The sequence below is a fragment of the Gavia stellata genome, chromosome 17 (genome assembly GCF_030936135.1).
Source record: "Gavia stellata isolate bGavSte3 chromosome 17, bGavSte3.hap2, whole genome shotgun sequence".
Taxonomy (NCBI): Eukaryota; Metazoa; Chordata; class Aves; order Gaviiformes; family Gaviidae; genus Gavia; species Gavia stellata.
Genome location: NC_082610.1, coordinates 15,617,805 through 15,644,913, shown reverse-complemented (window position 1 = coordinate 15,644,913; position 27,109 = coordinate 15,617,805). Strand labels below are relative to the sequence as shown.

The 27,109-nt window shown below is 38.9% G+C and overlaps 1 protein-coding gene across 4 annotated transcripts in view; it reads left to right on the top strand.

The window, feature by feature from the left end:
* PLEKHA7 (pleckstrin homology domain containing A7) overlaps positions 1 to 27,109 on the top strand; it is a 158,414-nt gene that overhangs the window by 80,224 nt on the left and 51,081 nt on the right. For 2 of the 4 annotated variants that reach the window (XM_059825748.1, XM_059825746.1), the window contains exons 1-4: positions 11,676 to 11,707; positions 18,159 to 18,270; positions 24,629 to 24,733; positions 26,496 to 26,568. In XM_059825748.1, the coding sequence (XP_059681731.1) occupies positions 18,172 to 18,270; positions 24,629 to 24,733; positions 26,496 to 26,568 (277 nt within the window). In that variant the 5' untranslated portion in view covers positions 11,676 to 11,707; positions 18,159 to 18,171. Of the gene's footprint in view, positions 1 to 11,623; positions 11,708 to 18,158; positions 18,271 to 24,628; positions 24,734 to 26,495; positions 26,569 to 27,109 lie in introns of those variants that run through there. The other 2 variants (XM_059825745.1, XM_059825747.1) reach the window with 2 other exon arrangements.

The following is a 27,109-nucleotide window of genomic DNA, read 5'->3' as shown; positions in this document are numbered from 1 at the left end:
CTATATTTTCAAGAGATTACAGAGTTTTCTGTAAGTGGAAGATGCACTTTTTTTGAAGGCGTTCTGTCATTGTATGTATTGTTAAATAATTACCTAAAGAACAAATATTATTTCATGTGAAGTTACTTCACCTTCATAGCTGCCAAGTTTCAGTCACATGCTTGATAGAGGCTTGCTCGGCATTGCAAGGAGTTAATGCAGGATCTGAAGAAGTTTTTGGAATTTCTTTCATTCTCTAATCCTGCCAGCGCTCCCTGTCTTCATCCCAGGCCTCGTCAGCAACGTGAGAGCTCGCCTGCTGCCAGATTCTCTAGCTTCAGCGTCGCCCTGGCCTGTGCGTCGGCTGACCAGAGGAAAGCCAGCCGAGTGGCGAGACGTGCAAACTGGAGCACAGCCCGAGAGGTGCTTGTGCTCTGCTCTGGCCGTGCTATTTGACAGCGGCAAACAGTGGTGGTGGTTTGAGGTCAGAAAGTGAACCGGCACAGGACTGTCCTCCCAGATCACTGGCCGGTTCAGGGAGACGGCAGAGAACTACTCCTTGCATTACAAAGGTGAGAGGTGGGTAACACTGTCGATCCCTCTGGCTGAGGTCTTCTTTAAGGGCACATTTCGCTGATACTCAGCTATGTGCGTTGTGTTGTGGAGCCGTATGGGCTGTGAAAACCCTGGCGATAAAGCAGCAGCAGAGCAGTGCTGTTGTACTCTCGGAGGTGTTATCTGCACCGGCTTCACGTTGGTGAGAAGGGAGTGCGCTGGTGGGGGCTTCAGTACGGTGGAGCTACAGGACAAGAACCAGACAAAGCGGCCGTAACATGCTGCTCAAGTGGTGCAGGAGGAATGTAGCTGATAGCTCCACTATATATAGCAATGTCTAAGAGCTGTCTTTTGGCTGGATTTTGCTGCAGCCTTGCTCCCTGAACCAAAGTTACGGAACCTGATTTCATCTGTTTCAGCTGTTGATATTTTGGCTGTTATATTTGGCTGTTGACTTCCAGGCTTATTGTGAAAGGTGGTAGTTGCTTCATCCTTCCAATTACTTTGAAAAATAATAGCACTCTTTATGTGTTTAAGGAAGAAGTGTTCATCTTTCCCAGTGGGATAATGTGGTTTCACGCAGAGTCTAATTCAGAGCTCATTTTGAAGATGCATGCTGTCCCCACATGACTGCCTGCTATCCAGTAATGCATATTGATGTTTGCTGATAACAATGAAAGCTCCAAACCACTTCATAGAAAACCAACAAAGTAGTTTTAAAAATGTGTTTGCTAGCTGAAGCTATTTTTGAGAGAGAAAGAGTGAAAATGTGTTTCTTCATACATTCCTTGTGCTATTTTTCCTTAGCCACGAGATCTTCGTGTTGTCATCACCTGTGTCTACTCTGGGCTTTTTCTGAGCTGGCTGTTTGGGCACTGTTAATGTGTCTACTTAGTGACATTAAGAAAATGCAAATGTTTCTTCCATGCCACTCTTCTCACATCTGTCTGATTATATTTTGTTTTATTATTTTATTCTAAATTTTCACCTTCTGATAGTGCAATGTGTTGATTCAAGAAATTAAACACAGAATGTGATTATAAGAGAGTTTTCTTAAATTTGATTTATGTTTGGTTCACATACTTAGACATTCTATACAGTAAACTCAGCGTAACTTATGCCAATAATGGAAATTGTTATTAAGCCATTGCTGTAGGTTATATTGTGACTTGACAGGCTTTCATTACATAGTGGTGGGTTTGGGGCTTGCGGAGGAGACACTGGATGACTGAAAATAATTGCCTTCTTTCTGCAGAATTAGTTCATTGGTTTATGTTTAGCAAAGAAAACTCTGGCATTACACACCCCAAAATAGTTCATTTTCAAAACAGTTTGTTTGGGTTTCTGCATTGAGTAAAAGAATGAGTATTAAAAGCAGAAAAGTTTTAGAGATTGGAATTGCTTAGTACAATGTTAAAATTCTTAATATCTTAATGGGGTTTTTTTTGTTGTTGTTTGGTTGTATAAAGCTTGTCTAGCAGTGTTATGTATATTTTAGCATATTTTCAGTTCTATAGATGCTAAAGAGAATACTTGAAATTAATTCTACAGCAATATTTCTGTGATTGTTTGGAAATGTCATAGGAGTTTCTCTGCTTGTCTGACCTGGGGCCACTGAGTATTTCTACATCTCTGTAAGGACGAGTTGGCTCTAGGTTATTCCTTTGAGCAAGTAATTTTTTATTTTTGGCTTAAGCTGTATATGAATAGAGTTTGAAGTGTTTCACAATTAACCACAAGATGGGCTGGAACAGTTCGTTACTAATGAAGGAACTTTTATTAATATATATGCTAGTAAACACGAACAGCCAACCCACAAGAATAGGTGTGCACTGTGGGAATTGTGGTTTCTTCATATTAAATGGTACTTCAGTGAATGTGATGCTAATATCCTTGTTTATTCTTTAGCCTGGTGTCTGAAGGGGATGAGGTTTGTAGGATTACAGTCAGTACCTCAACAGCGTTGCGAAGCAGTGGAGGACGTGGGTAGGGCTAGAGAGGGACTGAGACAGACCCATGCATGTTTTGAATGCCCTTAACTACAGGAAAGGCTTTGGTTGGAACATATGTCCTATTAGATAAAAAGCAGATAACCACAGGAACCCAGGCCGGGTAAATACTCTTCTTTTATGGAATATTTATTAGTAGAATGTAAATGACCTTTGAATTTAATTATTTGGTGAAGAAGTTAATGAATGGTGTTATTAAAGGTTGGAGGAAGAAACCAGGTTTTAATGCCAATTTGAGTTTTTACTTCCTAAATGGTGTGCAGTTTTTACATTATTTTGTTAGCAAGATCTGTTCTGTGAAACGTTTTTGGCTGTTTTGGGTTTTGGTTGCATTTTTTTGACTTTGTGGTAGAAATAGGAACTGTACCCAACCTTATGACTGCAGGACAATTTGGTTTTGGTGAGACCTCGGGAGGTCTCTAGAGCAACCTCCTGCTCAGCGCAGGGTCAGTGGTGCGGTCAGACCAGGTTGCTCAGGTCTTCCCCCACTCTGATGTTGAGGTGGGGCCATCTCCCCCAGACTCTCCTCACAGAGTAGGTGCTCCTGACCAGCTTGGTGTCTCTCTGCTGAGCTCGCTTCAGTTTGTTGATGCCTTTCCTGTATGAGGAGGTCCAAAATTGGATGCAGTATTCTTGACTGTAGCCTTGAGGGAACTTGATGGATACCAGCTATAATTCTTTAATTCTGTTCTGGACACTTGTGATTTTGTAAAAAAAACAGTATTTGATTAAAACGTCATTCCCATGGTATAGACAAAGCATTTCCATTTCATGGAAAAAGGAAAAGGGCAACGAGTTTCCACACTGTCCGAGGGCACGCACAGCAGCCCAGCAAGGTCTGAGTCTGCAGTATTGTCCTCTGATAATCACTTTTTCATATTATGCATTAAGTTCAATAAATAATAAATCAGAAGTGGATTTGTCTTAAGAAGTTGAAAGCTGTCTTCAGCATGAAAAAGCCAATGAAGAGAAAATGTTTTGAGGTTGTGTGTCTTACACGGCAGGCAAATAAAGCTTTTGAAAGCTGTTTTATTCAGTTTTCGTAGCTGTTGTATTGAATTGTTTCAGCTTTCTACACTGTATGGCTTGCTACTTAGATGAAAGCTGGGTGCTGGAAAACTTGTATTTGCTTTCATATTTAGAACAAAGCGGATCGTCGTGTCTATTATTGTCTAAGTCTTTGCATCAAAGTAAAATGTGTTCAAATATGGCTGGTGAGGGTTTTCAGCCTCCTTTGGTAAGTTTAGATGCTATGCATATGAGCATCTCTCTTATTTTAACGAGTTTTGTTATGGCTTAAAAATTGAGATATATAATATTTTTGTGTAAAGCTTCCTTTTAAATACTTTTTTCCTAAACAGTATGCTTATACGGCAATGCTCGTGGGACGGCTTCCTCACTAGACTCTTTAAATTGTGGTTGATGTTGGAATTAAGGGTATGCTGCTTTTACCCAGGGTGTCGTAATCATATTACTTAGTGACATCACCACTTCCTTTTTTATTAGAGAATGCATTTATTAATTTAGTTGGTGTATCAGATCCAAAAGAAATCAATACCATGACGTGTCACTCTCTACACGTTGTTTTCTTGTGGGAGGATTGGTTTATAGCAGCATTTCATGTCTGACTATTCTGCAACTCTGCTACTGTAATATGGTTACATTAGGCCTGCATAGTTTTCTTGTGTGTGAAAGGCTATATGGCAAATGCTGCTTTCTGTGTAGTACAGAATTGAGTAGGGAAAAAAGTTAAGTTGCTGCTTTCCTGTCACACCAATGAGCCCCAGTGGAAAAATAAACAAACAAAAAGAACACCTCCGTGCTTCCCAAAATCTTTGATTAAAAAAAAATACTTGCTTTCTATGTGAGCATCTGTCTTGGGAGTTTCTGCATCTAATTGGACTGGTGGGATCGTTTGTCCCTACCACTTAATCCTGTAGGAGCCAGAGTTATTTACATCGTTGCAGAAATATCTGTGCCAGCACTGGAGATGAGAGGTGTCTGTGTATATATATCCCAAATATCCATATATATATATATGTGTGTGTGTGTGTGTGTGTGTGCATAGAAATATATGTGTGTCTATATAACCAATATATGTCTTTAACTATTGGACCTATTCCTGCTTCCATTTCAGACTTTGAAGATTTGGCTTCGATGTTCACGTGGTATCTGTAAGAAATGTACAACTGATTGAGTCTACTGTTCACGTTGTGACATCAGTGACATTTCATTGTCACTAAAAGCCAAGATGATTTTTATTACGTAGCAAAGTTCCAAATTAATTTAGATAGATAGTTTTGAAGGTACTACATTTTATTTTGGAGGTTTATGGAGAATCATCTATCTTTAAATACTTCAGTGGGAAAGAAAGGAATGGTCTTAAGTGAGTTCCAAGCCTGAATTAAGATGATGTGATACAACAACGTGATCTTTTACCTTTCTAATTTTATTTTGCTGTGGTCAGAGAATTTTTTACTTCAATTTTCAATTTTGAAGGCAGGGACTGTGATTTTTCTAAAGTTGCAAAAGCAAGGAAACAGAATCAAATTTCACTTTTCCAGAATGTCCTCTTTTCTAAGGATTTCCTTGTCTTCAAAACTTTATCACACTTTTTTTCCATAATTTCAAGTTACTTGAATGTGGGTTTTGTGAGTTAATAAAATCCTGGTGCTGTCTTATTATATGCATCAAAAGGGTTTTTGAATCAGCACATAACTTTAACGTGTATTGTTCGTGGAAATCTGTGATGATCCTGTGATGTGATAGTATATTCATCCTTTTATCTGTTCTTTTATTAAATGACAATACCTGTAGTGATTCTGTGGCATCTTCCATATTAGCTTACCATTGATTTATCAGATCTATTCTTAAAAGGATGTTCATTAACAACAAAATCTTCTCCTGCCAGTATTACTATTGGGTAGTATAAATTACCTTTGGTGGTTCATTAAGAGAGGAAAAAAATAACTGACTCAGTTCCAAAGAAACTTGCAGTTCCCTTTTAACCTCGTCATTAGTGAGCTAGGTAGAAGGAAGGACACTACGTGAGAGCATGTTGGTTGGTTTACTGACTGTTTAACTGTTAGTTTCAAACTTTCCTTGTCTGCAAGCTTTTACAAGGAAAAGTGAAAATATGATATAATCTGATGTCATGCCACTGTCCCCTTAGCTGTCTCTATAAGCCCAGGCTCTTGTGCTGACCGATTTGTAGTCGCAGACATAGCTGCTCAAGACAGTTACTGAATTGTATTCTGACTGAAAAGCTAAACACTTGTGAATTCTCAGGGCGATAGTCTAAGGAGGATATGAGATTTGAAAGATTCACTTTTATTCTGTGATTCTTATGTAATAGTTCTCAGGTTAAGATGCTAATTAAACTGTATGAGAGGGTGAAATTTTGAGCTTATGAAATCTCCCAGACACTGATTACGGTGGAGAAAGGATTTTACCAGTACTCTGAGGAGGGCCCAACTCTTTTAAACCGTGGATAATGTTGAGTATCTTGAAGAGATGGGTTTTTATCTGTGCCCAGCTTGTTGTGGGTCCTATTGCTTGTGTAATACAATTAGTTGGTATTGTTCCAAATTATGTCTGTATTACACCGCATTTTTCTTCCAATAATATTCTTTGCAGAACTTTGATGGCAGTGATTTTTCTTGGACTATTCATTGATACTCTTTCCAACCAATTCTAAAAGCTAGTATCTAAAAAATACTCAGAAGGCAACGCTGAAACTATTTTGAGGCTATTGACATATTTCAGAACTATGTTATGAAATAAAGCAAACTATGCCTGGCTGTTTGCCTGGTTAGATACAAGCGCTTTCTCCTGTTTGGAGTGACAACTTGCTGGCTGATCAGCAGTTCTTCACTGTACGAGTTCTTCTGTCGGCTGCACCCACACCAGTAACTCCCATAGAAGTATGGGTGCTCTCCCGTAAATATCACTGCCGTTTGGGGGGTTCAACATAAAGATGTTCATGCTTATCTAGTCTTGCAGGTAAGCATAAAGGAGTCAGCCTACATGGAAAATAAATACTGTAGAAATGGCTCTTAATAATTTATAGGACAGTCTGTCCAATGACAACATGAATTTTTCTTGCAACTTGTAAATTTGTTGTTAATGAGATGCAGACTCAATCAGTAGTTGATTCACACACTTCAAGATTCATCTGTCTGGGCATTTAAATTACTCTAGAGGCAATCTATAAACTTGCTTGACTTCAAATGAAAGGTCATCAGCATCAGTCATGTCTAAAAGTTAATTATTAAAACTTGGCTTTGACTTGAACACAAAATGAATTGAAACAAAAAAAAATAGTAAGAATAGGTGAAGTCATGTTAATTATGAGTTCTGCAAAAGGATCCATGCAGGCAGAAGTGCCTGCCTGTGTCAATTACATTGTAGGATTGGAGACTGGATTGTAATTGTGTGGTCTTCCTGTGTTTAAATCAGTTAAATTTCATCATACTATAGGTTAGGTTAGTGCAAACAAATGATAGGCAATGTTAAATCTGCAGACTTGCTTAATCAGTACCTGAGAAATGCTTTAGGCTGCATTCTGATGGCAAGCAGTGTCTGTCTGTCTGTCTGCACTCCCACCCACCCAGTAGGATCATGAACAACATCCAGTTTGTAAGGTTATCTGGTCCCACCCTTGAACCCAGGGCCAACTTAGAAGTTACATGAGGCGCCCAAGCAGTGTGCTTTCACATGTGGCTAATACTAGCCAGGTGTATTAACACTGTTGGCATCTTGAAGGTCTTGAGTCTTTCTAAACTGCTGTAGTACCTCGGCCTTGAGGCAGTGGGTGACTACCGATTCTTACGTTTGTAAAGATTGTCTACGCGTGCTGTGAAATGATGGAATTTGTGTTGCAGTATCCAATTTCAAAGAACCGGTGTTTGAACTTAGGTTCTGTTATGAAAAGTCTGAGTCTTGACTATTACAAACCAACAGCAAGCCTTGGAAAATGGTGTTCTGCAAGTTTGAAATTCAGAATTACTGTTAGCAGTCTATGGCACAATTTAATAATGATGGTAGTGGTAGATGCTAATGAATGTAATTTTTGTGTGGATTTTTCATGTTTTCATGCTTGCTTTGGTGGTTCTGTTGATTAGTAATTATACAAAGTTGGAATAATACAAAACTGTTAAAATTAAAATTTGATTTCTAGGAAAAATGCCATAATTTATCACACAGAAAACTCGTAGTGTTACTAGAAAAGTTAGCTTGGCATTTCAAATGTGTGGTGTTGTGCTAATACAAGTTACGTGGCGTTCAGAATTCATATGGTGAAGCATCATAAGTGTTTCCCAATTTTGTTGGGGGTATTAAGTCTTTCTCTAGCAAAAAAAAGAATAAAAGGGGCGTGAAGAGTGGAGCAACGTATTGTGTCCTTTTATTAAGGCTCATGTATTGTGCCTGTTGTACATAGTAGATTTCTGGACAACAGAAACGCATTCAGCAGTTGCTGTGTGGAGGAAATCCAGGTGATTAACTGCCAGTAGGCTTGGCTGGCTGATGTGTCTGGAGAGCAGCTGTGCCGGTCTTTCCTTAGCCAGTGCTGGGAAAGGAAGGATAACTTTCACTGCAGCAAGTTTAGCAAATCACTCTCACTGGAGACGTTATTGTCAAGTATTACTGTTAAGCAGATGTTTAAAGGACATGAAAACAACAACAAAAAAATTGTGATCTAAATCGAAAAATCCAATGTTACAATTTCTCTTGTTCTGATCAAAATAAGTTACTGCTAATACTCTTGGAATACATCTATTTAAATACTGGGAAAGCTGCAAAGGGATGGTGAGAATTAAATGCTGTTTGCAGAGAAAGATGGAGTGAGCAGAAGAGAATGATGGAACAGAATAATTGAGGTTGGAAGGAACCTCTGGACCGCATCAGATCCAGCCCCTCCTGTGCAGAGCCAGGCCAGCTTCAAAGTTGGAACCAACTTTCGAAGTTCAATTCGGTTGCTCAGAGCCTTATTGGGCCACCTTTCGGGGGTTCCCAAGGATGGAGATTCCACAGCCTTGCTAGGCAACCTCTTCCAATGTTTGACTGCTCTCACTGTGGACAAAAATCTCCCTGCTCTCTAATTCCTTGTTGCAAGGCATTAGCCATCTGTTGTATAGGTTGTTCTGAATGGTATTGCTTATTCTTAATGAGGCCTATGAGGCAAAACATTTAAACTCTCACTTTTCAAATTCAAATAAACCTCAGTGTTCTGCAAAACTAATTGTTAGCGGCAGTGGTTTCATTTCTCCCTTCCCAGTCAAGTCCTAAGGATTGAAGCTGCAGATTTGCGGAAAGTTTTGATTTTGTACGTCTTTCCTTGTCTGTGAAATTACCATCTGAATTTTATGTAGTAACAGAACTATCCTCCTGTTTTTCTGCTCTTTCTCTTCGAAGTGCAAAACTTGTATCAAAATGCAATTGCTCAGATATTTAGGAAGTGTTTATTTTCCAGCTGAAACTTTTATTATTAGCAAGTAATATTTAGTCTGTTGGTAATGGACTTGCGCTTTAATTACAGCAAGAGGACTAATTTATCTTCTGAAGGCCTGGTGAATTTATTTCATAGGAAAAAGTAAAACATCTGTAAAAGTGCTAGTATGGTATAATGGGTAGCTTCATTTCCTAAATAACCCTAGAGCACTTCTGGAGTATAGTCCTTTTTCTTAGTCTTAATTGTAGAGCTGGTTATTAATGACTAAAAGCCTGCAGGTGAGAGCTTGCTGACAGGTCGTCTGCCTCTGGAGAATAAAGCTGACAACGTACTTTCAGTTTTAAAGCTAACTATGTATTTGCATTTTTTGCTAATAGTCCTAGCCTAAGTCTCAAAGGTTAAACAGACTGCTTCAGCCCTGATTTGAAAGAAAAGACTTTTAGCTTAAAAGTGTTTGAACTGTGTGACAAAACCGGAGTTTAGTTGTTACTGTTGTAATTTACTTATTATTTTCTTTGACATCTGCAAGTTCCTATTCCTTTCTTTGAATGTATACTCAAAATTAGAATATAAACTCACATAAAAGTGCTTCTTCAGAAAACAATACTCGCCAGTCCTTTTGTGAGAAGAAGGTCCTGGTTGCTCTGTAGATGTTAGCACTGCAGGCTTACGGGATGTGCTTTCTCCGGATCTCGGATTTCCTGGGGAACTGCAGAGGTGCTCCAGTAACCCCGCTCCGTCCAGAGGTCGGTGCTCAGCAGTCCCGGGAGCGCGTGCTGTCGCTGTGGGGTAGCTGGTGGCCTAATACGTTGCTCACAGTTATTAATGGCTGTAGGACTATAAGTTTTGTAATAGGCGAGGCTGGAACAAGTCCTTTTGGTGTAACAGAAGCTGTCACAGCTTTCAGCTTATCATTGAAAATGTTCCTTATGTTGGTCCCTTCCACATGGCTGTAGCAAGGCATGTTGGAAAAGGGTGAAAAGTTTATAACCCAGAGAACATCCTCTGCCATTCATGGTCCAAGTGGGACCTAGCGTGAGCAGTTTGTGGGTTTGGCTGTGGGGTTTGTTGTTGTTGTTGTTGGGGGGGTTTTGAGTTATTTTTTGTTTGGTTGGTTTTTTGGTGGTGGTTTTTGGTTTTGTTTTGTTTTTTTAAATCAAGGCATGTCCTGGGCTATTTACATTCGAATGTTACGGGTACATGAGCTGTTTGATTTTTAGCTGGTTTTTACACTACAGAAAGGCTGTTACCTCTTTGGAATTTCATTACTTCGAAACCCCAAAATGTTTCTTGATGCCTTATTCTGTTTCTGGGGGGACATCCTGCTGTGCTGGAGAATTGGGTCACATCTGTAAGACCTGAAATCACTGGGCGTTACAGGAGGAAAAACCCCAAATCTTAAAAACAAACAAATGGATGAAGTGTGCACTTCCGGCTCTTTGATGTAAAATTCATTTAACGGCCTTATTTATTTTTTTTTTCCCCCTGAATATACTCAGTGTGTTAACATTTTGCTGCATTTGATGGGAATTCTCATTTTGGGTGTTGTTTACCTAAATATTGTTAACTAAACCCATAAAAACATAGAACCTTAAATAAGTGAGCTTTTGGTTCATTACTCTCTCTAATTCTAAGGCTCCCTAAGAGCATCTCAGCCACAACCTTTCTCGTTCTGAAGCAAGATCTTCGATTTCTTATTTGTGATTTTTATAGATTGCTTCTTTAGACAGGGCTGCAGAATAAGGGGCTTAGTAAGTATGAGACTCGCTAGAAATTGTCTTGTGTTTTCTATACAATTAATTCAAATGATCTGCTCTGGGGAGGAGGGAAGACCATCAGTTTATCTTGAAATGAGCTTTCTTCACTCCATGTTTCTGCGTTGTATGAGTACAGTTACGCAGATAAAATAATTGTCTTTAATGGCTGGCAATATTTCACAGAGGGTAGCAAGACATCTAGATAGTACTCTGAGGGGAAAGTTGATAGAAAATCCCAATTTTAATTCAACTCAGATGAAATACTAAATTATGTTGGTTTATATAGGCCATGCAACTGAACAACTAAGGTTATATATGATCCTTTGCATGGAGGTGTAAAGAAAAATCATTGAAGAAATACTGTACAAGAGGGAAAAAAGTTGCAACAAATGGCTTCCCCAAAATCTCTCTCTGTGTTCTCCTTAAAAATTACAAATTGTGTAAAAGGTTGTCCAGCAACGTTTTAAATTATTTACTGGTTCCGTTCTGTGAAATTTACAGAAATACAAATCAGTAATTTCTGTTGTGTAATTTCTATGTTATGTTTAAATAATCTGGTAACAGTCAGGTGTACATAATCATAAATGCCAGTGCGTCACACTAACTAAGGATCGCAACTAGTTTACTTTTAAAACATTAACCTGTTTAATAATTAAATGGTACAGTGTGCCATTGGCAAAGTCAACAAGAATGCAGGAAGGAGCTGAAAACACTTCTGGCTTGAAAGCACCTCAGAAATATGTTTCATTTCTGGAGTAGCAGCAGCAAAGCATCAATATAAACTGTTCTACCTTTTAGAGATCATAGATATATTTTACTGAGTTTAGCAATATTAATTTCTTTTTTCTTTTTTCTTTTTTTTTTCCTTTCAGCCATAATCAGCAGACCACGTCATTTAGACATCCTGTGACAGGACAGGTTTCTCCAGAAAATATTGAATTTATTTTGCAAGAAGAGTAAGTAGTTTTATACCCATGTCAAGAGATCTAAAACAGTAACACATCAACCTACAGTAGTTTAGTAGTTTGACTGTTCTGGTATTGTAACAAAAATGTCATAGAGATGGTTTATCCTTAAAAATTTACTTCTCATTCTAATAGTACGATTTTGATTCTGGCACGGTTCTGCGTTAGGGCTTGAGAGAAAATTTTTACCAAACCTTTAAAAAACAACCAACCAACCCCCCAAAATAAACAAACAAAAAAGGCAATATAAACAGGTACTGAAACAATGATGCTTTAGTCTTATATAAGTATCAAATACACAGAACATAAATGTAAAATGTCTTTAGAGCAAACTGGAAGGTTTGTACTGAAATTTAAATCACAAAATATTACTAGTTTCCATTGTAGTTCCTTGGTTTTCTTATGTTTTATATTTTCTACATTCCCTGTCTTGCACTGGTATTTATTAAAAAAATTTTGATTAGGCATTCTTCAATTTATTCTAGAGAAATAGAATCATATATATTGCTTTCCAGCGTATTTTATCTTGATTGTCTGATTTAAAAAAAAAAAAAAGAAATACACGTGTTCAAACTGGTATGGTATGTCTGGGCATGTCTTTGGTGTTGGTTTGGCTCACTCCCTGTTTCACTGTAGGGTTTAATTACTCCTGTTGTTCTTGCTGCATGCTAGATTGCTCCTGGAATCCCTTCTGTAATGACATGACTGGATATCTTCCCTAGACAGAGTCTAGGAGAAAGTTCTACATCACTTCTACAACCACTCCAAAGGACGAGAGGAGTGGGACAACACCAGATAGCTTTTCCTTTTCCAGCCTAGTCTTCCGACACTGTTTGAGCAGCCTCTAGCCCTTCGTGCATCACAGAGGCTGGGCACCGTGCTGTGATGGCCTGCGTGCGGTGGTTTGTACGGCTGCCCACACAATCCTGAAGACTTTGTTTTTCAAATTATGTGACATTTAATTTGCTTTAAATTTAATTTAAACCAGTATAGCATTAAGAAAAATGAGGCCCAGAGAAGAGCCATGTGAGACTCCCAGGAGACTGAGGCTTTGCTCGCAATGTCTTCTATTGTGGACTTGGAGAGGAAAGCAGCTGTACAACGCTCTGCTCAGAGCTTCTGGTACAGCCCTGAGAAGTGCTTCTTATATGGTTTAAAAAACAAACCAACCAACTAAAACCAACAATAGCAACAAAACCCCAGCAAAAAACCAACTGAACAGCTGCCCTCCCCCAAGCCCAAAGCAAATCCAAGGACCAATCCTATGTCAAGGCCCGTGCTGAGAACCGGCACGAAATAGAAGGTTGAACGTACTTTGCAGCATGTGGGAGAGGCCTGTGATTAGGTACAAAGACTGTGGGATAGCTACTGAGCTGGAGGTCACCCCAGGTGTTACGTGGTATGCGGGTGGCTTGCTGCTCGGGAGGGCTTTGGCTCGATACAAGCATGCAAAGAAGCTGCCCCAAGTCATTTAGCGAGGAGCACAGGCGCCGTGCAATGGAGCGAATCTCAAAGACAGTATAGACAGCACTCGCGGTGCATCTGTGTTCCAACTTCGCTCCCTTAAGTGATTTTTATTTAATCTGTTGTAAAGGTTCTATCAAATTTAATGTAAAGAAAATTTGTACATGTGTACGGGAAAATAGGTGTTTGGCTAGAACTCCTTGGAGTGCCTCCCTGGGTTAGTCACACTTCCCTGGGCTGTTTCTGGTCTTGTAATCGTTGTAGCAGATAAAATATTAAAAGCAGAATTGAGAGAACAGCTTGCTGGTGGCACATGGTTTTAGTGATCTTCTGTGTATGTTAGAAACTTCTTTGGAAGAGAAATGAAGGTGTTTATTTGGAGGGCAATCAAATAAACGGGCATAACTTGTCATCTCTAGACTTCGGTTATTCACACTGAGATGGTATCAAAAGCAGGGAAGATCTTATAGTGTAGTAGAATTAATAGAGACGGGTGGTTTTTATTCTGAAAGAAGAGGGAATGGCTGGAGGGGGATATAGAGAGGAGTACCTGTTTGTAGTGACTACTCAGGAAACAGTCTTTGCGAGAGCATTTTGCTAAGCTTTATTCTTGGCCTGAAGTACATACGGAGTGTTTTGAAAATTAGATGGGTTTGATATATCAGTTCAAATTTCTTCAAAGATGTCATTTTCAAGTGCGTGGGCTGCTCATGTTGCCTTAGTTTTGTACTGCTTCTATGTAACAGTGTAGGTTTTACACAGATGCCGTTCATCACAGTCCTATCTGAGTTCCTGTCAAACGACACTGTTGACGTATGTGGTTGTGTCTGCTGAAATGAAAGGAGCTGTTGGCACCTCCCTGTCTGTAGGCCTAGGAATCATAACGGGCCTCTGCCGTGTCCTCCGTTCTTTTCCCTCAGGCATCAGAGATTCGTATGGAATCGGTGTTGCTGATTGTGTATTAGTCTGCAGTTGGTGTTGTAGATAGTATCTTGTGATGAAATGACTTTCACAAACAGGATGCAGTCTCTGGATTTGCATGGTCTGTGGAAATTTTCCATCATGGGAAAATTTGACCAGGAGTACTTTTTTCTATAGCTGAAGAATCCTGTCTGAAGTAGTAGCACTCTTAAGGGTTCATAAACTGCATTTTGCTCTTCAGTGCCGTTGTGACGTGATTTATTACTTAAGGGTTGATTTTAATTGTAAGATGAGGGCCAAAGCCAGGAGTTGGCACCAGATGTTGACTGGAGCTAGTTGGGAGATATAAGCACAGACTGGTTCAGGCTGCAACAAACATATCTATTAAAAGGACACATTTAGCATCAGAAAAGTAATGTACGGTAATCTAGAAATGATGAATATACAGACTGCTCTGGCCATTTCTTACCCAGGAAGCAATGTTCTGGCAAGAAGATTTGAAAAGTAGTTTTGTAAAATGATGTCAATAAATGATGTAATCCTCGCTTGATTATGAGTCAGTTGTGAACTAGATGCCCTTGCCTCACTTGATCAAATGAGAACTGGATACTTTCAGTAGAAGGCTGAGACTGTATTTCACTAGTCTTTTCCCAAGGCATTTCGCCTTTTAAACAGTATCACATCAATCTTGCTTTTTAAGCCAAAATCTGATTTCCTCAACTCCATTGTAACTGGTGGATAAAAACAGAGTGTTGCCTGGAACCTGTAACTTACACATTATCTGTAATGTAAACATTATCTTTTTATCCTTATGCTATTCCTTCTCCTTCAAGGTGTTCTTACTTAGATTTTTTTGAGAAGCAGTGATAATAATTCCTTATTTCGTAACCCATTCTTAGCTGAGACCACTGTCAAATCCCCACCTTTCTTTCTGTTTTCCAAGCTTAGAAGCTTTGGTCACTTGGTGTGTGGGACGTGTGTTCTGTACCTTTCACTAGTCCTGCTTGAGTGCTAACTTTTCAGCACAAGGGTTTTAGATTTGTCTTTTACCTGACGGAGTGATTGATTTATAGGTGAATGCGTATTCAATGTTATGAGCCCATTGTTTTTTATAATAATTTAATTATACTTTTTCTTCTCTATTCCTTTCCTAATAAATCTTAATGTACTTTGACTGCTGCTAGTCATTCTGCTAAGATTAAAAAAATACCCTTTTTTCAGATTGCTAGTGTTGTTTTGAGCGATAAAAGCTGCAGAGATGTTTTTAATTTCTCCCTTTGAATTAGTTTTCTGCTGTTGACACTGAATTCAGTTGGGCATCTTGTCACATGGTGACTCATATCTGAAGATTATCTTTCTGTCTGTTCCTGACAGCATTTCAGTTTTTGTCCAGGTAAATTTTTGTCCTCTGTTGACTTGGTCACTTCGCAGTTTTTAGGATCACCGCTAAATAATTTGAACACCGTGGCCATATGGGAAGTCCCTCTGGTAGCCTCCCTCTATTCAGCAACTGTATCTTAATTTCTGAGTTGTACTTTCATGTTTTTAATGAACCCTTAATCCGCAAAGGGACCTTTCCTAAACACACAATGAAAAAAAGAGTGTTAAGGATAAAGCTGCTGGACAAGTCTAGAAAGGGGGTTGCAGAGAGGTGGGTGTTGGTCTCTTGTCCCACATAACTAGTGATAGAACGAGAAGAAACGGCCTCCAGTTGCGCCAGGGGAGGTTTAGGCTGGATGTTAGGAAAAATTTCTTTACGGAGAGAGTGGTGAAGCACTGGAATGGGCTGCCCAGGGAGGTGGTGGAGTCACCATCCCTGGAGGTGTTTAAGGAACGTGTGGACATGGCATTGTGGGACATGGTTTAGTGGGCATGGTGGGGTTGGGTTGGTGGTTGGACTTGATGATCTTACAGGTCTTTTCCAACCTTAGTGATTCTATGATCTAGTTTAACCGTATCATTATACGCACATTTCTCTGAAAAATCTGTGATAGAATTGCTTAGGATAGGTGTACGTAATGTGTAGATTTCTTCTCTCTTAACTTCCTTTAAATAACAGTTCTGCAAATAACTGACAGCCGTGTATCTGATTGCATCTGCTGCTAAACCCTAGTAGTTGTGTATTAGAAGTTTTACAATATATTTGTGGTAGTATTATGTTTGCAAATGAGAAGATACTACTTTAAAGTTAAAAAAGATAAGACCAACATAAACGTGGAAATACAGAAAATATATATGTATATATCGGGAGCTTAATCCAATGAGTGTTACCCTCTTTTTTGCCTGTTCTTTGTGCAACTGATAAAGCCTCTGTTATCACCTCTGGGGAGAGAGCCATCTTATTTTGTCTATTGCATTTGGTTACTATAGCAGCAAAAATATCAGGTGGAGAGAAAGGAGGAAACCCAAACAGCCCCAAAGTAAACATCTGCCATGCTTACATGTCTAGAAGTACTAGGATAGTTCATTTTTTATCTAGGAGATTAATTAGTATTAAAACTAGACTGACATGATGTTATTGTGTTGTATTTGGTTTCGACAAAATAAACTTTTCAAGTTGCTGGTATGAATGTGGATCTTCTAAGTCGACTAATCTTTACAATCCTTTAGAGAAAAGGAGGGTGTTCTCTCGTGAGTATTGCATTTTCAATATGGGCTACTGGTGTAATCGTTCTTTTGTGTGTTGGTCATTGTTTTCATTGGGTTTTTTTTTTAATAAACCAAATACTGGCCATGTAATTCTTTTAGCTGCTAAATGTGCTTTCTGTAGACATACTAGCACTGTTTAAGTAGAGCAAGGAGTTGCTTGATGGGAGGTTCTATATAGAGTGTTATTTTCAACTATTCTAAAAATATTTACCAAGGCACTGGAGCTCCCAATGTACATACTGCAATTCTGCGTGTGTATGCACGCCCCTGGGGGAGGCAGTAAGAAAACTGTCCTGAAAACAGACAAAAACCAGCACTATGAAGACAGAATGGGATGTCTTGAATAACAGATGTTATCAAACACCTTTTGGTAATAGTGATTCTGAACTAATATTTCTGAATGCACAGAGTTAATGCTGTAGTCACTTATTTTTTAAAGATTAATCTGTAAACACTATTAGGACAGTGTTAACTCCATTAACATGCTGGGATGTTTCAGGTAATTCTCCATATTCTGTGTATTTTTATTTGCATTTAAAAACAGACTGAGAATATTAATTGGCTATTAAGAGACTTGAATACTTTCGTTATGTTCTGATTTCATGCAAATCTATTTTATCATTGGAAATACTAGATACGAATACTTAAATTAATTTTCAGTATTGTTTGGTGTTTTCTGTTGCATCTCACATACAGAAAGTTGGGATCACCAGTGTTTGCTGCCAAAGACTTTTTTTAGTAGAATAATAATGTATTTTCTCTTTCGGTGGATTTACTGTTTCTTTTGCTGGCTACGTGAGTTCTTCCACGTGGCAAAAAAATCATTCCAAATTGTTGAAACTCAGAAGTTAGTTATTTCTAACAATATCTGCCATGAATTGCACCATTTCACTTAAAAGGTATTTTAATAATTTATACTGTGGTATGAATCATATTTTGGGCAGATTCAAAGATCTAACATTAAGTTAGAGAAAGATCTAACAGTAGGGTAGTCTTACTGTCACTGCAGAGTGCTGACTCCTATCCTTCCCTCCCCAGTACTGGCTCTTCCACATGTTTGCAGCCAAGCCTCTAAATTGGGCACAGTTTAGTTTCTCTGCATTAGCCTTACCTTCTCCGAGTGCTCTTTGTTATGTCTTGATTCTCTGTTGGATTTGCAGACAATGTGGCAGGTTTCTTCCTCCTGATAAGTTGGCAAATACCAATCATCAGATGTCACTGGCAGCATCTGCTTGAGAAATACCCAAAATTGAAATAATAGGGGTGGTGCAAAGGAAGTTGCAGATGCCTGGGAAATGTTTGACTAGCCTGTCATTCATTTGCTCACTGTGAGTCTTAAATATAAAAAGGCAAAGCTGACTGTTTGAAACAACGTGCTTTAGATTATCTGGTTTTGTTTGTTTTCTAGACAGAATTCATCTATGTCCAAGCAACAAATAAACCAAAGACCTTCAAGCATGGTCAGTGAAACGTCCACTGCAGTAACTACATCTGCTGTTGATACAAAACCTGGCTCCAAGGTAAAGGAAAAAGGCTATTGTTTCAGCTTGATGATTAGAAATTCACTCGCTTTAAAACCAATACTCTTTTAATGCTGATTTTAATACGGCCATGGGTCTAGCCTAGAAGTCTAATAACTTACCTCAAAGAAGAGGTAATATCTTCTACCCAAACAAAAACCTTTTTACAGCCAAGCATTGACAAAGGGCCTCTGTTTATTCTTGCACAAAATACAATAAAGCGCTGTACTTGAAGTGTCACCAACTATTTTAATGCTACTTTGACCTTACAGTAAATTACAGTACAGGGAGAACGGGAGGGGGCTGGATAAAAAGAAGCAAAAAAAAAAAAAATACTGGAAGAAATAACAGAGATAAGATAGATTTCTTAACTTTGCCTGCCATTTTTAAACCTCTCAGGGTTTGTTTTAAACATAAGTGTGAAGCCTGTTAAGTAACTGAGTTGAAGGAAGGACTTTGCCAAATTGGTTGGAAAGATATTTTTGTTCAGTTGGAATCACTTAGAATCTTTTTCTAATGTTTTGAATTGCTTGGGTGAATATTGGAGAAGATGAAAACAATTTCATGAAAAGCTAAAAAAAAAAGAAATAATTTTTTTTTAAAATCCAAAGTGTATAGATTATTGTACCAGCACAAAGATTGTCATGTGTCAAATCTCAAGAATACATTTATTTTTGAAGTGCTAGATGACGTTACCACTGAAAACAGTAAACTTAGTAGGTTACCTGAATTACTTGATAAATTTCTTTCTGATATTCTAACAGTTGAATTTACCAAAGTACTTGGGCGTTTGTGTTTACTGTATTTATTTTCCTTATTCTGATTTTTTTTTTTTTTTTTTAAAGCTAGCATTAGAGGGAGAAGGCTCATTTTTTTTCACTCTTAAGAGTGAAACCAGCACACTTAATGGGGACCTGATGCTATGCTTTGAGCTGGGGATTTCTCCAGTGATGTAGTTGGCTTTAACTTACACAGGATCCCGCTTCTGCCAAAAAGTGTGCATCCTCTGTCACCTGCTCCTGCTGCTTCCCTGTGTCATGTGTTTGCACTCATCTGATCAGGCTTTGCAAAACAGTGAGATCAAAAATGGTGACTGGGTACCACTTACAGGGCCACCCACACGCTAGAGGCTGGTTCACTGGAGACATCAGAGCCGCACAGCTAAAGGTGGGGGTAATGCTTTTTCCGTCACAGCTTGGAGAATATCCAGAATCGCCTCCCAAAACTTTCGTTGGTGTGGTTTTGGTCTCTGCTTTTATTTAGTTTGCAGTCCAGTATAAGTGTGGCCACGCATGCTTCTGGCAGGCTCCCAGGTGTGGCATTTTTTAAATACATGGCAACTTTAGACTTTGACTAGAGCTCTCATAGAGGGCTTGCCTGTACTTTTCTTCTCCACCAAGTTTGTTTATATAAGATCCATTCTGCTGTGGGCCCTCAATAAATACTTTACTGGAGTTTTGATTAAGACAGTGAACCAATGTCTTTCTTATATATGCTTTGTTTCATCACTGCACATGTTTCTAGGCTTGAAATCAATCCTCTTGTTCTGTAAAGCCAGGAGATCTGTTAAATTCCTTCACAGCCTAACACAAAATTAATTCAAGTGAATTAGCAATAAGAATAAAGGCTGTAAAGTGAATAACATGTGTAATCCATTTTGAGGTTGACTTCTGATTTTGAGAGTAGATTTTTAAGATCCTTTCATCTGTTTCTAAATGTTTTCCTCCATGAATTCCATAATCATTCTTTCAAAGAGTGAGCTCCCAGACGCAGACTTGAGACACAGCCATGAAGCCAGAGACACATTCTGTTTGTCATGGCAAAGGTTTCTAGCTACCCATAGCTAATTATCTTTTAATAAATGCTTTCATAATTTTGTCCTGCAAATGCCATCACAGAACTGTGTGTAGGTATAGTCATGGAATCCTGGCCAAATTCCAACTGATTTTTATATAGAGCTATGCACACTGAAGTAGTACCAAATCAAAAAGTGCAGGAACAGGTACATGGTTTTCCACTTGATTCTTCTGCAGGAAGTTGACAGCTAAGAATTGCTACATTTGGGGTGCAGGGGAAAGGTAAGCTGCCAACTGTACAGCAGATTTGTCATTCTCAGTTCAAGATGAAAGAGGTGAAGACTTCTGGCTTGCTTGTTTCAGTGTTCAAGTCTGAACTTGGATTGAATAAAACTTCTGAAATAAAAAGTAATTGCTTGGAAAGAGAATTTCGCATATTCTGTCCAACAGTGTCCATTGTACAGTCTGCAACAAGAGAAGCATGGTGGAAAGAAGGAAGAGAAAAAAGCCAAAATGAGGCTTCTACTTCTCAAAATGTCATTATGTTTTATTGATGTGCATATAAATATATAAGGCTTGATTTTGTAAGACACCTGAGATGAGCAGTTTTGCAGAAATGCACATAGATTCTTGGGGTGGGCCCCACCGTTTTGATGCTGGCACTGTCTGAATAAGTTGTTTGAAGACTTTAGATCAATGCAGTCTACCCTTCCTTTTGAAATTTGAGGCGTATGGAGTTGAGGGAATAAAAACCAAAAGGACATGCTGATAAACCACAATCGTTCTCCGTCCCAAAGATCTGCTTGTTCATAGCCAATTCAATTACATTATTAACCATAGTGAAAGTCATTTATATTGATACAAATGAAGGATACGGAGGAATAAAGATCTGTTTGAGCTTGAGAGTAAGGTACATTTGGAATTTAGTCTGTTAAAGCATCTGATGTTGTGAATGGAAGCTTGTAAATGTTACTGTGCTACACAGTACTTCAGCCAAGTCAAAAGCATAGAGGATAGCGTAATGTATTTATTACTATCTGCGTTTTGAGAGTGTGTTTTGGATGGATTCTGCACAAGAGAAGTAATTGAATTGTTGATGACACTGATAGTTGCTGGTACTTTTCCAAGATGAACTGGTGAGAATTACAACAAGCAAATAAAGAACGTGTCTAGCAGTTGAGAGGAACAGGCGATGGTGACAGGTATGCGATGGTGCCAGCTCTGTGGGACTGTCTGGAGCTGGAGTGTAGAACACAGAGTTTTGTTCAGGGCCACTGTAGATGAATGCTCGATACTAAGAGCAGAAATTTCTCAGAGTTTCAGTTTTTCCTATCTGAAAAGTAAGGATTTTGTCTAATTTTCTTAGAGATACTGAAAGGATTCATGAATTCATTTGTTAGTAAAGCACTGAGATTTTTTGAGTGGAAGAGTTTATGACTTAGAGTTAACCAAGTGGGCTTTTTAGGGCTGATTTTGGTTTTTTTGGTTTTGTTTATTTTAATTCCCTGTAGATTGAAAGTTATGTTATGTGTTTTCTTACCTATATATATACATGCATATTTCTACCAAGATACAGCCTTCTTTTTTGCTATTTAGAACATATGTTCCAAATGAAAGGCTGTTTACTTTTTTTTTGACCTTCCAGTTTTAGAAAAAAAATAATTAAATTTTCTAATTAAGTTAGCAACTTTCCTCCTCAGCTAGAGGCTACTGTAAGGAAGAAGATGACACAGTGACGAAAAGGGATTTTAAAATTTTGACTCTTGACATTTTGGGTTTTTTGCAAAAACTTATGAGTCATTCACAAACAAGCCGGCATAACAAATGTACTGAAGTCAAAAATGACTTCTTTGTCTTCACTGACACAGGCAGCTGCTCTGACCTGCATTTTTCAACACATGACAATGATATAAGAATATTATAAGTTAGGAAAAGACTACTGCAGAACTGACAAATAGTTTTAAAAAGATACCTTTTCTTTTAAACTAACTTTTTATTCTAGCCAGTGGAAGCAAGGTGTGACGTTCAGTATCTGTTATGCTTTGTTTTATTCCAGAGCAGAGTGAGATAATTAAAGTTTTCATATAATCTGTAGTATTAATGATGTAAAGCACCATAAAATTATTTTTTTCTTCTATTATGGGTATTTTATTGATACAGAATACACAGCCTTAGGAGACCTTTTCCCCCTCCCATGTAATAGAAATTGATTGGTCTTTTGACCAAGTCAGAGAATGACAATTCTACATTGTGGTCTGCATTTTTTTAAATTAAATAAGGTCAGAAAATCTAAGTGCTTGATCACTGACAGGGGATCTGATGAAAAAAACAAATGTAAACCCTGCTGTAAGGCTAGGTCAGCTGTATTAATGGTTCCTCAGTTCATCCACCCTTCCTAGGATAACTATGAGAAGGAAAAAATACGAAACTGAATTCTGTACGTTTTGTACATTAATTTCTGTTCAGGTGCAAAGCATAAATTTTTGACTTTCAGAACCTTGAACAGTTTGGGCCTCATTATTTTTCATCACCCTTGTAATGTAGCTGTTGCATCTAACATTTGGCAGCAGTTTTTAAAAATCTTGACTGAATTGGTTACTTCTCATTTTTCTTAAAAGCAAATATATATGGCATCATGATCATACGATCATCCGGAGCTTGGCTGTCCTCATGATACATCTTTGTGTGTTTGCTTGAAGTGATACTTGGATACCGGTTCACAGGTTATCTTTTGAAATATTTTCAATAGCAAACACAAAATGCCTAACATCTTATTTCTCCCTACCTTTATTCTCAGACTTGCTGCTTGTAGGTCTGTGAGTGAGTACCGAGAGAGATTTTTGTGGGCATAACTGATACGCTGTGTTTGCACAAAGCTGGCGCTCTGCAGCCTGTGGGCTGAGTGCCTTAGCACAGGTATGGCAGAGAAATGGGCTGGGAGATCTTGGTCTTACCATCCTCACCTGGCTTTTACTCTGAGCTGGTTATTGCCAGCTGAAGGGCAGCTGCATCTGCGCGGAAACCTGTTGCTGTTCACAGCCTGGCCTGTTAGGTTTGTGCTAGCCCCAGGCAGCTGGGCTGCTCCGGTGATCTCCTGTGCTGCCGGTAAATCTTGTGCAGCCCCTCACTGAGGTGTCACTCCGAGGGAGAAGCCCGTACTTGGCATTCTTCCTGTCTGCTAAGTGTCAGGGCGTTTTACAGAACGTGACGCGCAGCTCACCTGACTTCTCAGCAGAGCTGAAAGCAGCATGCTGCTTCCTGGCAAACGGACCGCGGGGAAACTACCTAGTAAAATCTGCCCCTTAGTATCTCCTTATGAGTGTTAAATCTACACTGCTGTTTTATATCCTATAGCACCAAAGAAAAAGTGGATTTATTTTTTTTTTCTTACTGATTATTGCCGTTATCTTAATCCTGCATTAAGATGTGCACTTACATCTGCTGAAATGTGTGAAATTTAGTGCAGGTTGGTAACACCTGGCCTCAAAATTAACAGATTCCATTTAATGTTATCATATAATGGTAGAATATTTTATTATTATATACACTGTCTTCTAGTCCAGATGTTGCCTGACTGGCAGAAGCAGTACACTGAGATATTTTTATGATATCATCCCTTGCGTACGACAAACGTGCTCGTTTCCAGAGCTGCTGTTTGTCTGCAGCTGACAGAGCATCAGTACCCTGGCCAGCTGAGAGGAGAGGTTCAAACAAAGGAGACATTGTAGGAAGGAGACAGAGGGTGAACCTGGACAGCTCTTTACCTGGAGAAGTCGGGAGCAACTGTAAGGGTAGTTTGTGCACCTCAGGTTCCTAAAGCAATTGCAGTAGCAAACTGTGCTGAGATTGGAAAAGAACAGGCAGATTAATCATCCGGAGATTCTCGCTGTCTTTTTCACAGACTGATAGGCTTTCCTTGTTCGTTTTTAAAATAGTTTTGCCCACGTGAGTCAAAACTGTGTTTGCAGTAAAACACAAACCATTACCTAGACCTTGTGATTTCCACTTACTGTCGTCTAGGTCTCTTCCTTAGCAGCGTCACTCTGCCTTCTCCTTTCGTTTCCAGGGTGAAAGTCCAAGCATTTTATTAAGCTATCAATGTTGTTAGAATTTAAACAGGAAAGAAAACCAAAAACAACAAAGAAACTCCCCAAACAATGAACAGCAAGAGTACGATTCATGCACACAAAGTCCTGTGCATGTCTTACACCACTTGTACCGCGTTGCAGAGAGACACTTGCATGCAGCACTTGTACTGCACTCAAAAATACTTCCCAAGCACACTAAAACTTCAGCAGTTCTGCCTTTCAGACTTCAGTCACCAGTGCTGCTGCTGTTCAGCTGGGAGTTGGCGGACCCTCCTGGCACGGATAGGTTGATGCAAGTGGGAGATTGACTTTGCTGTGTTGTAAATATCATTGTCTGTTTACTTGCCCTTGAAAATGCTATAAATACTTTGTTACTGTGTGATGAAGTATAAATTATTGCAGTGAGGTCATTTGTAATATGAAATGAGTCTCAGTACGGTTTAAAAACCACTGCTACATTATACTTCTTTACAGGTTGTGAAGGCTGGAAACAAAGTTCATAGTTTTGGAAAGAGGGAACAAGCTATCAGGAGGAATCCCAATGTTCCTGTTATAGTAAGAGGCTGGCTACATAAACAGGTATGCATGTAATCATCTGTTCCTGTTCATATACTTCAATACAATCATCAAGTAGAAGTAAGTGCCTTCCAAGTAACTGAGAAAACAGAAGCTCGACTGTTGGTGGTGCAGGGCAGGGTTGGGTACTCCCACAGGCTTCCACAATGAGGGGCTTGTGCTCAGCAAGTGTGGAAACCAAGTTTTACATGCAGGTTTGATTGAGAAGTGGAAACAATGATAAATGGACATCGCCATCATGGTTAAATATTGCAGCTATAACTTTGTTGTCTAAATGTGGTTATTTTCTGTGTTTTGTCCTGCTGGCTTGCTGCCATGCTGATCTCGGTCTCACTCAGAATGCACTATAAACCCGAGGTTGGCTGTGAAGACCTTATTCCATCTGCTTGCTTATGCCCTTGTACCCTGATCAACGGCTTAATTCCAACCCATATGCCTTTTGTCCTCCAGAAGCAGGAGGGAGAAAATGAAGGGAGACAGGGACCCGTTCACCACACATTGCTGTCACCAAGACCAGTGTCTAAGCAAAGGCTGGATTATAGGATTTCATCCAACAAACAGAATTTTACAGCTGCTGCATCTTGAACTCTTAAGGATGTCCTTGAGTGCACAAAGTAAATAAAACTGTTTGTTGTATGAGAATACTTCCCTGCTTCTAATTTGGCAGTCAACGTCCATCCAATTATCACCAGAGATCCCGCAGCTAGGTTTAGGGATGAGTAGGAGAAGGCTGAAATCTAAGGCTTACAATTATGATTCTACATATACAGGAAAGTGAAATTGCTGACAGCCATCCGCTTCCTCCTGCACGGAGAGCTGTATTGTGCTGTCAGCTCTGTTGACATCCACTACCCAAGTCCATTAGTTTTCAGGACAGAACCAGAACTCAGACACAGTATGTGTTGACAGCACTGTAGCATGAAAAAGGAAAGGGAAGAAAGTCCTTGCATACTTAATATGACTGCAGAAAGAAGAAGGGAAATAGTACAGACAACATTCCTCTAGCTATTTCCTTCTGTCCCCTTTTCTCTACTTGCAAGCACGTAAAGCCTGAAGATGCTTTCTATGCTGCTGGTCTCATCAAAGCCTACCTCAGCTGAAGAAGTTGTACTTGCTTAGGTTACAGTCTGGCAGTTTTACAAGCTTCTAAAATTAATTTCAATGTAAATATTACTCATTTTAACAAGGGGATATATATTGTATATAGATACATAGATATAGATCTCCACAGGCATATTATATTATACTTCATTAGAATTTGCACACTGCGCCCTGTTCTATTTCCTAAGGAATATTTGATTAAATTACATTTCAGGCATGGGTAACATATGGAGGATTGACTGTAGAATTATAGGGGATCATTGTCTGAAATGTGAGGTCATACTTCACAGCTGTGTAGTGATTTTCATCTTCGTCTACAGGCAATCCTTGTTGGAGTTTGTGCCATCCAGATGCATACTTCGTTTCTTTATTGCTGTAGATAAATCTGTCTACATAAAATATGCATTGGTTGTGTATAAGGTTGATCTGAATGCTGTTTGGGATGCAAGTTTAATTACTTAATGAAAATTAGCAGTTTGAATATTCTACCCTGATTATTTTCTAGCTGGGTGTTTTGCCTCTTATCTTTCTTAGTACATAATATTTTGCTAAAATACACCCCACTTGTTTTTGCAATTTGGTAAACTACTCACTGGTACAGCATTGTATGATAAGCTGTTAACTTTCCTTAAATGAAAAGTATATCACATTTCTTGTATTTCAGGATAGCTCTGGAATGCGATTATGGAAAAGACGATGGTTTGTGCTTGCTGATTATTGTTTGTTTTACTACAAAGGTGAGTACATACTAGCTCTTTTGAGTTAGTCTGTAACAGTTCACCTGTTCAAATCACATTGCAAGCATAAACTAATTGAACTCTTCAGATATGGTTAGGTATTCTGAGAAGATGCGTAGTGAAACAGTTACTTATCCACATGCCTTTAATGCACAGCAAATTTCAGGCCAGAGTTGGAGAACAAGGGGGTGCTGTATGATCTTTTGTTACATAACTTCTCTTTGATATATGCCAAGGTTTACGTTACAAAACATTTGGCAGCAATACCAGTTTAAGATTTATCCTGTCTCTGGTCTGCGTTGTGTTACCTACTTGCTTGTACTTGGACACCTGATTTTTTGAGAATGCGCTATGGCCGGATCAGGGCATTGATTCAGCTTTAATCCAGGGGACAACGTAAGAGTGAGAACTTCCGAATCCAGTTTTTCTACCAAAAAAAGGTTAGATGTGATCTTAGCCTGAACGAGAAGTAATGGTATTACATAAGGTTATTTTGACGTTTTGAATATTGTGTAGTGTGTTACAATTTTTGGAAAGCATT